The sequence below is a fragment of the Leptonychotes weddellii genome, chromosome 16 (assembly GCF_054177405.1).
Source record: "Leptonychotes weddellii isolate Sample4059 chromosome 16, ASM5417740v2, whole genome shotgun sequence".
In the NCBI taxonomy this organism is placed as follows: Eukaryota; Metazoa; Chordata; class Mammalia; order Carnivora; family Phocidae; genus Leptonychotes; species Leptonychotes weddellii.
The window spans coordinates 41176935-41187164 of NC_138384.1; the positions used below are offsets into that span (position 1 = coordinate 41176935).

The 10230-nt window shown below is 54.8% G+C and overlaps 1 protein-coding gene across 3 annotated transcripts in view; it reads left to right on the forward strand.

The window, feature by feature from the left end:
- SPTBN4 (spectrin beta, non-erythrocytic 4) overlaps positions 1-10230 on the forward strand; it is a 73235-nt gene that overhangs the window by 32231 nt on the left and 30774 nt on the right. Inside the window, exons 15-17 of one of the 3 annotated variants that reach the window (XM_081806887.1) lie at positions 1952-2702; positions 4128-4330; positions 7982-8072. In XM_081806887.1, the coding sequence (XP_081663013.1) occupies positions 1952-2702; positions 4128-4330; positions 7982-8072 (1045 nt within the window). Of the gene's footprint in view, positions 1-1951; positions 2703-4127; positions 4331-7981; positions 8073-9464; positions 9609-10230 lie in introns of those variants that run through there. The other 2 variants (XM_081806888.1, XM_081806889.1) reach the window with 2 other exon arrangements.

Below are 10230 nucleotides of genomic sequence, written 5' to 3' on the forward strand. Positions count from 1 at the left end.
TTGATCCCAGGCCCCTGGGATCATGACCTGAGCCGAAGGCAGACGCTCAACAACTGAGCCACCCAGGCGCCCCTTCAGAGGATTTTAAAGCCTCTTTAGCCTTGACTATCTCAAAGCAACAGGGCCTCAAATGATAACAACAATAATGATTTACAGCTTAGTAAGAGTGTATGCCAAGAGCTTTAGCCACATGATATCATTAAACACTCATTGAAATGGACATTATTATCCCCATTTTCCAGATGAGGAAACTGTGGATCGGAGGGAAATGATTTGCCCAAGGTCACATGGTGAATCTGGCCAAAGCAGAACCTGAACTTTCGTCCTTTTTTTTTTTTTTTTTTTAAGAGAGAAAGCACAAGAGGTGGGTGGAGGGAAAGAGGGAGAGAGGGAGAGAGAGAAGCTTAAGCAGGCTTCATACCCAGCACAGAGCCCAATGCAGGGCTTGATCCATGACCCTGAGATCATGACCTGAGCTGAAATCAAGAGTCAGATGCTTAGCCATCTGAGCCACCCAGGCACCCCTGAACTTGGGTCCTTCTGATTTCGGAGTCCTAATCTCTGCCCGTGGCATGTCCATTCTAGAGGGGACAGAGAGACAGTGAACAAATAAACTAATAAATGAACAAGATCTTTAGAGAATTCTCGTGACCTGGTAGAACATAACCAGAGGGCTGGAGGTGATTTTAGATCTTGTGATCAGCCATGACATTTTGAGCTGGGCCCTCAGAGGGGTTGAGAAGGAGCCAGCCACAGGCAAGAAGCACAGCTGAGGCAGAAAAGAGCTTGCTATGTTCCCCCAAATTGTCCCCACTCAATAATAGTAGCGCACAAGTACTGTTTGACCCACTTCATAAATCATAACTCACTAGACTCTCACAACACTCCTAGGAGGTAGCTGCTGTGTTAGATGCTATGATCGCGTCCATTTTACTGATAGGGAAACTGAGGCACAGAGAGGGTTACTTGCCAAAGGGCAGGTCAGCTTTGACTCCAGGCAGTCCAGCTTGGACCACATACAGCCTATGAAGAGGAAGTGAAGCCTAGAGAAGTATCATCACTTGCCTGAGGGCACAGAGCAATACATAATTTTTTTTCCATTAACTTATTTTGGTATAGAACACATTTGCCTTTCCACCATTTGATCCTCAGCACCTGGCTCATGGGACATGCTCAGTTTCTATTCACTAGACCCAACAGAGTATCTAATGTTGTCAGCCAGCACGTCTTACACTCTGGGCTCAACATCCCTCTTAAAAACTGTTAGGGATCCCAAAGAGCTTCTTGTTGTTGTTGTTGTTGTTTGTGAGTTGTATCTATCAATATTGACTACGTTGGAAACTGATACTGAGAAATGTAAAAATATTAAGTCATTTTAAGATCGCAATCATAAGCCTGGCTAGGTAAGATTTACTAAACATATGCCTCCCTGAAAAAAAATAAATAAATAAAATCACAGTCATAACCCCAGGATGTTAACGTCACAATGTATTTTTTTAAATGAAAAATAACTACTTTTCAACACAAAAAATGTAGCGAGAAGAGTGGCTTTGTGTTGCATTTTTGCAGATCTCTTTGCTGTCTGGTTGAGGAGAAGGCAGCCAAGTTCTCGGGTCTGTTCCTGCGTTCAGTCTTGGTCATGCAGCCTCTGAGAATTACACGGGACTCTGGGGACGGAATAGGAGAGAAAAGGCAAATAGCATCTTAGCGTTATTATAAAGATAGTTTTGACCTCGCTCAGATTACATTTTGAGAACTGCTGCTCTAAGCAAGTGTGCCTTGTAGGGTTTTATTTTACATAGGCAGAAAGTGGGGCTCAGTGAGATAAAGTGACTTTCCAAAGTCACACAGCGGCCGGGTTCTATCTCAGGTCGGTGGGCCCCCCAGGCCCGGGAGGAGTCCCCGTCCTCCTCAAAGCCGCCCTCCTTACCCCCACCCCCACCCCCGGCAGGTGGAACCGCATCGTGGAGCTGGTGGAACAGCGCAAAGAGGAGGTGAGCGCAGTGCTGCTGGTGGAGAACCACGTGCTGGAGGTGGCCGAAGTGCGCGCGCAGGTGCGCGAGAAGCGGAGGGCCGTGGAGAGCGCGCCCCGAGCGGGCGGCGCCCTGCAGTGGCGCCTGAGCGGCCTGGAGGCGGCCCTGCAAGCGCTGGAGCCCCGCCAGGCGGCCCTCCAGGAGGAGGCCGCCCTGCTGGCTGTGCGCTTCCCGGCTCAGGCGGCGCGGCTGCACCAGGGTGCGGAAGAACTGGGCGCCGAGTGGGGCGCGCTGGAGAGCGCCGCCCAGGCCTGTGGCGAGGCGGTGGCCGCGGCCGGGCGCCTGCAGCGCTTCCTGCACGACCTGGACGCTTTCTTGGACTGGCTGGTGCGCGCCCAGGAGGCGGCGGGCGGCGTCGAGGGGCCCCTGCCCGGCAGCCTGGAAGAGGCGGATGCGCTGCTGGCTCGCCACGCCGCGCTCAAGGAGGAAGTGGACCAGCGCGAGGAGGACTACGCGCGCATCGTGGCAGCTAGCGAGGCACTGCTGGCGGCCGACGGCGCCGAGCTGGGCCCGGGCCTGGCGCTCGACGAGTGGCTGCCGCACCTCGAACTTGGCTGGCACAAGCTGCTCGGCTTGTGGGAGGCGCGCAGGGAGGCCCTGGTGCAGGCACACGTCTACCAGCTCTTTCTGCGCGACCTGCGCCAGGCTCGCGCGGTGCTCCGCAACCAGGTGGCCGCCTCGGGGTTCACGCGGTGGGGGTTTGAGGCCGCGGGGGCTCGCGGCGACAGGGAAATGTATGGAGGAGTGTTTGCAGGGACCACCGGGTTCGTGGCTCATCTGAGGTCAGTGGGGTGGGGAGGGTATGTGGTATGGATCGCGGGTTTGTGGATCATCCGCGGTGAACATGTGTGGGCGTGTGCGTAACAGCATTGGAGGATTATGATGGGCGTACTGGTGTTTTATCTAAGGCGGCTGACAGTTTGTAGAGTATCCCAAGTGAGTAAGGCACTTGGATATACGTTGCAGTGACTTCCCGGGTTTGTGAATTGTCTGGAAGGAAATAAGAGCGCGAAGTTGATTGGTGATGGTTAATGGAGTTCAAAGATCTTGGGGTGGATGATGGAGGGTAAAGATCATGGAAATAGGTAATTCAGGCCCAGAGGTTATCTGGATCAGCAACTGCTTGTGGCTTATGTGGTTGTGGGTGCTCAAATGAGCAGATAATCTTACTGGGAATGGCAATTTGCATGCCCTCTGGAGAGGGGCACTGTTTATGGTTTGAGAAATCAAGTGAAGTGCCATGGTTATCTGGGAACAGCTGATCCATTTGGAGGTCATTCTGGGATGGGAAGCAAGTTTGGGGATTTGGACAAGGTAGAACATCCCGTTCTCAGATTGTCCAAGAGTAGCTAGCAAGCTTTAGAGATCATTTTAGAAAGGGTGACCCGGTTTAGAAAGCTCACCCGGTTTGAGGATTATCTGGGGGAGAACAGACAGGGAGCCTCTGGAATTCTGAGGCTACTGAATATGGGAGCGGAGGGGGACTTAAGAGAACCTTTCTGGACCCCCCCCATTTTACCAGTTAGAAAACTAACCCCAGAGAGGGAAAGAACTTCCTTGAGGTCACCCAGCACCCAGTTCAGGCTTCATGGATTAACGAGATATTTACCGAATGCCTTCTCTGCGCCAGGCACTAGTCTTAGGAAACAAAACACCAAATCCCACCTTCATGCAGCTGCCTTTCATGTGTGTGCGTCTGTGTGGGTGTGGGTGTGTGTGTGTGTAGAGGGGGAGAAAATGATAAACAAGTAAATGCATACAAAAATAATGTCAGGTATACGCTATGAAAAATAATAAAGCAGGATGAAGGGATATAGCTGGGGGTGGAGGGTGGTATTTTTTGGCGGATATTCAGAGACCTGAAGAAAGTGAAGGAGCCAAGCACGGGGTTATCTGGGGGGAGGGACTGCCAGGCAGAGGGCCTAGCATGGGCAAAGGCCCGGAGGTGGGATCCTGCCTGGCATGTTCGATGCTAGAGCACAGTGAGCAAGGGGGAGGACAGAGGGAGGCGGCAAGCCCAGCGGGCAGCGTCTCCCAGGTCCTGGAGCGGAGCATGGCTGAGCTGAGCCCCACCCCTCCCCCCTCCCCCCCCAGGAGATGGCACTGTCGGGGCCGGAGCTCCCGGGCACGGTGGAGACAGTGGAGGAGGCGCTGAAAAGACACAGGGATTTTCTCACCACGATGGAGCTGAACCAACAAAAGATGCAGGTGGCCGTGCAGGCTGCCGAGGGCCTGCTGAGGCAGGGCAACGCCTATGGGGAGCAGGCCCAGGAGGCTGTGACCCGGCTGCTGGAGAAGTAGGTCCCTCAGACCCCAGGGGCACAGGGGAGGGATGAAGCGGCCAGGGCTCCTCCCTTTCCATCCCGATTTCCGCTTCTCTGCCCCTCTCTGGTTTCTCTTTAATTCCATACTGGTTTAGATTTGATTTAACTTGGTGTTTCGTGAAAAGGTAACTAATTGGTGGTCAGAAACCCAAAAGATACAGAAGGATATGCAGTGAAGTTTCTCTGCCAGGCTGGCCCTCAGCCTAGGGTAGTTGGACGGGTGGTGAAAATGTTAACTTCGTTTCCTCAGTGCCCTGCCTCCGCCCTGCTGTGCTGGTCCCCAGATCCAGCAGCTGAAGGCCGGACACAGGTTCTGTTCCTGCTTTCCAGACGGGATGACGTGCCCTGCCATACTGGGTTTTTGGATATGGTGAATGAGCCCCTCCGGCAGGCCCCGGCGGCCAGGTTCCCTAGGAAGCTCGCAGAGTGTGTGTGTTTGTGTGTTCCTTTCATGCTTCCCTTGCACATTATCGGCCACCATCTGTCTCTCACCACTATCCTGTCTCTTGTCTGTCCTTGCACTAATTGGGCAAAGACGTTGACTGAGTATCCACTGTGTGCCAGGCACTCTTCTAGGCTCCGAACAAAACACTTCCCCCTACCCCCCCCCAAAAAAATCCCAGCCCTCAAGTAGAGTCTTTCATAGGGGCTCCTCCAGGCTGATTTCTATCATAGATGTTTCTGCCCCTTGTGGTGAGTCAGTGAGGGCCCAGTGCCCCTCCTTCTGTGCTTCCATCCAAAGCATGCCTGGTCACTCCACCACCATCTACAGCCTGGAGACCCCAGCCCTTCCTCTGTCTGGGGCTCAGGTGTCCTTTTCCCCTAAATTCATCTGGGACAAGGCTGGAATTTTCTAAGGGAAACTTTCATGGGGATTCTGGTCCTGAGGGTGTAAACTCATGATCTAGGGCTCCCAGTGCCAGGCCTGGACCTGCCCTTCCTTTACCCCACATTTCTTTTTTTTTTTTTTTAAGATTTTATTTATTTATTTGAGAGAGAGTGAGAGAGAGAGAAAGAGCACAAGCAGGGGGTAGGGGCAGAGGGAGAGGGAGAAGCAGACTCCCCGATGAGCAGGGAGCCTGATGCGGGGCTTGATCCCAGGACCCCGGGATCATGACCTGAGCTGAAGGCAGACACTTAACCAACTGAGCCACCCAGGCGCCCTAGCCCACACTTCCTGAGCACCTGCTTGCTGTATGCCAGGCTCTGCAGAAGGAAGAGGTGGGGCCTGGGGGACTGCCCATTCTCTGATTTTCCTCTTCCTTCCTTCCTTTTCTGTCATTAATTGCTCCCTTCATTCTATCATTTATTCAGCTAATTAAACAGGTACTGGGTCCATGTCCCGTTCCAGGCCCTATGGAGGAAAATGCTGGGCATGCACCAGTGACCAGGACAGTACACAATTCCTGCCCTCACAGAGCTCACATGCGGTCTGACAAGGGCAGCCTGGAATGGTCAGGACTGGGATGGGAGAAATACAGGGGGTTGAGGGAGCCCCGAGGGGGCATCTGCCATAGGCTTGTGCTGGATGAGGCTGGGAACACACCAGGAACCGAGACCAGTCCCAATCCCCACCCCGCCTCACCCTCAGGCTGCAGTTCATTTGTCTAGGGACAAGTTTCCTACCCGCCAGAAGTCATAAAACATCCATTTGCTGGGGCCTGCGGCTCTACCCCTCACCCCGGAAGATGCAGGGCGGAAGATGCAGGGCGAGTCACTTAGTTCCTCCCTGTGTCTCAACTCACCTGAAACCTGGACCCTTCCTGTGTGTGTGAACTGCTTGACTTACCCAGGGTCACAGCCAGGAAGTGACCCAGCCCGGATATGAAGGATGTGACCTCTGTTGTTTTCTTGCCCTCCGGGAAAAGAGGGATTTTCCTCATTCCTAGGAATGATGTTTGCAGGTTGGCTGGTAAAGACCTGTAGGGATTATGTCAGTTCAATTTCTGAGGCATTTCCTATTTCCTGGCTCCTGAGCTGAGTCTGGGCAGAAGGGAGTTAGTATTTTGCTTGTCTCTGAGTTGTCCTGTTCCTCTTTCCAGCTGCGCCCCTGGTTCTCAGTGACTTTTCTCTCCCTCTTTGCCTCCGTTTATCTGTGTATCTCTGTGTCTCTGTTTCCTTCTGTGTCTCTCTCTGTTTTTCTCTCCCTCCATCTGCATTTCTCTGACTCCGTGTTCTCTTCTGCTCCTTTCTCTGTCTTTCCAGAGACTTTACCTTTGTTTCTGTCATCTCTCTTTCTCTCTGCCTTATGTCTCATTCATTCATTTGTTCATTCATTCATTCAAGAAATGTATATTGAGCACCTGATGTGTGTGAGGCTCTTTATCTAGGCATTGGTGATACATCTGTGACCAAAACAGAATTCCTGCCCTCATGGAATGACATCCTAGTGGGGGAGACAGACAAGATAAATAAGTAACATACAGCGTTAGATAGTGCTAAGTGCGAGAGAGAAAATTAAAGAAGAAAAGAAAGCCAGAAAGTATTGGAGAGCGATCAGGAGGGGCCTCACTAAGAAGGTGGTATTTAAGTAGATGTGGGGGGGGCAGGAAGAGCATTCGGGCCAGAGGGAGCTGCCAGTGCCAAGGCCCTGAGGTGGGAATGGCTTGTTCAAGGCAAAGGAAAATGGGATGTCCCCAGCCCCCCCTCCACCAGGACTTCTGGGCACTTTGTACTGTGGGCAGGAGGCCAGGCTGCCTGGGGCTGTGGCCCCTGCTGGCTCCAGGGTGGCGGGGCTTGGGTCCAGCCCGGCCCGTTCACTCAGGCCAAAGGTCTAGCCCTGCTTACTAGTGCACCTGCGTACCCTCTGATGTGGCTCTAGCCCCATCTTTGCCCACGCCCACTCTCTTCCCTTTCTCCAGCTCTGCTGCACCCTCCCATCTGGCTAGCTGTGTCTTTTACTCTGATATCATCTTGCCACCTCTCTGCCCTTCCCTCTCCCCATTGTCCCTGCCCCAACTCTGTCACCTTCCCTCCCTCTGCCTCCTCCTCTCTCTCTTCTTGTCCACTGCTCTTTGTCTGTCTGTCTGTCACTACCCTGCTGCATTTCTTTACTTGTCTTTCCTTATTTCTTCTCTCCCTGGGTTTCTTTCTCTTTGTCTGTCTGGGGGTCTCTGTCAATCACTTCCTCTTGAGGTCTGTTTCTCCCTGTCTCTGGTCTTGTGTCTGTGTGTTTTTCTCTCTCTCTCTCTGGGGCCTCTGCACCTCTCTCTCTCTTTCTCTCTGAGTCTGTCTCCCCCTCCTCTCTCTCTAGATGTCTCCTGATCTCTAAGTTAACTGTTTCTTGGTATCTCTACTCTGCAAGTCTCTTATCTCTCTGGGCTTGTGTCTCTCTGTCACTCTTTCTAAGTGTATTTCTTTCCAGGTCTCTGTCTCTGTCCCTCCCTCTCCCATACTCTCTCTCTTGCTCTTTCCCTCTCCTTCTGCCCCTTTCCAGCTCATCCCTGGCTCTGCCCTCACTGATGTTTCTTTGCTTCTCCCCCCAACCCCACCCTACTTTCTCCTCGTCCTCACTCTTACATATGCCCCGGGTTCCTAGCCTTGCCAAGCCCGATGCCTGCACAGCCCTCCTGCCAGTGCCCCCCCCCTCCAGGCTTGCCCCAGCCCCTATCTCCCCATCCCCAGGAGCCAAGAAAACCAACTACGGGCCCAGCAATGGATGCAGAAGCTACACGACCAACTTGAGCTGCAGCACTTCCTCCGAGACTGCCACGAGGTAGGAACTCCAGCTGTGCTGGGCGCGGTGACTTCTTTCCTAGGGAGGGAAGTGCTCCAGGGCTGAGGCGCCATGGGGGCGGGGACGCCCCGTCTAAGTGGGTCGTGCAGCGATGTGCATTCGGAGCCGCCAGGAGGCGCGCGGATTCCAGCCTCAGTGCGCAAGCTCCGCAGCTCCCGCCTCCTGTCTCGCGGGGGGGGGGTAGGGAGGGGCCCTGGGCACCCCTGGCAACGGCGCGCGTTCGCGCCTACGGATCCCGCGGGGACGCGCGGTGATCTCACCTTTCTCTCAGGAGATTTGTGAGAAGCGCCTTGCTGGGGAGAGTGGTGGGGAAGACTGGCAGGGGCGGGGGGAGGGGGGAGCGCAGGCGTGGGTAGACCAGCTGCCCAGAACGCAACTTTGGTTAGAGACGGTCCAGAAGCAATCCTTCACCCCTTTAAAAGTGTCCAGGAATCAAGCTCTACCCCTTTAGAGATGATCTACACATCTGTAAGGATCGCCCCAAATCAGAGATGGTTCAGGATCCCCTCCCCATTAGAGACGGTTCAGGAGGCATGCTACCTCCCCCTCCTTCCCCTGTATTCCATAGAAACTGTTTTGGACCACATAAAAGATCGCCCCATTAGAGATGACCCAAGAAACATTTTCCTAACCCCCAAAGATGATCCCGGCCTCATCCATCTACCCAGGATCATCACCACCCCCTCCAAAATGATCCAGTGCCTAAGTTTCCCCCAAACAAAGATGGTTCAGGAACCAGGCCCCAATTTCTCCTATTAAAGATGATTTGACACCCTCCACGGTGACCCGCCACGGGAGATTGTTCTCTCCACATATGACATGGACAAGGGCCTCCATACCTCCCACCTCCACATAACTCAAGCCCGTTAGAGATGGGTCTGGGACTCAAGCCCACTAGAGATGGGTCTACGAACACGCTGTCTCCCTCCTCCCCAATGGAGATTGTTCTGGCAGTGCATCTTATAAGTCCATCTGGCAGAACATTTTATGAGATATTCCAGGACCCCTCCTATATCCCCTGTCTATATTCCTGAGATAGCCAGGAATCTGAGTCCCTTCTCATTAGAGATGGTTCAGGAGCCCACCCCACCCCCACCCCGTACTTCACAAAGCTGAGGTAGCCCAGGCCCCAGGCCCTCCCTCCTGCCCTTCGATTAGGTCCAGGAGCTCCTTCTCCCTCTTGTAAGATTGTTCTGGACCAAGTAGCAATAATCTGAGATGGCGCAGAACCACTCCCCCACACCCCCCATGCTCCTCAACCCCCCCAGCTGAGGCCCGGCAAGGAGGCGGGCACGGAGGCAGGCAGGGGGCGCGCGCGGGCGGGCGCGCTGCCGCGGCGCGGGGGCGGGGCGGGGGCGCGCGTCCGCCGGAGTCTCAGCCGTCGCCACCGCTGCCACGGCCGTCGCAGTGGAGGGGACGAGAGCCCGCCCGCCGCAGGGACGCTCCGCCAACGCCGCCGCCACTTCAGGTCCCCGGGGCGCCCAGGGGAGGGGGCTGACGCGCGTCCCCGCCGAGGTGTGCGGGGGAGGGGGCTCGGGCGCGTGCTCGCCCGCCGAGGCCGCGGGAAGGAGGGGCGCAGGCGGTGCGGGGGCGGGTCGGACCTGCGCCGGGACCCCAGCCCTGGGGAGGGGCAGCGAAGCTGGGAGCTGTCCGCGGTGCTGGTCGGGCGGGACTGAAGGGCTGGGTCCCAAGGGAGGGAAGCGGAAAAGGGGGGACTTCTGAGGCTACTCCGGAGGTAGTCTGGATTTGCCCTGGGGTTTAAGGAGGTCTCATCGTCTCTAGGGGGCTCTCCTCTGGGTAACAGGGGATCTGAATTTTGCCCTGGGGCTAGGGAGCTCTCAACCTTTTGAGGGGTTTCTTTCTTGGTTCTTGGGCCGTCTGTATGAGCTTTAAATGATGGGAGCGAATCACTTTTTCGGGGGTCTGCTTTGGGCGATGAGGGACTTGGATTTGTTCTGGGTTTGGGGGCTCTGATTTTGAGGGCCGTTTCCTTGGTTGTTCCGGACCCTAGCTTTGCCCTCGGTGATGGGGGTCAATCACTTTGGGGGGACTTTACCTTAATGACGAAGTACCATCTCCTTTCCGGGCTTTGCCTTCACTGTGAGCTGTGGCTGCCATTGGCGAGCTCTTCCCTGTG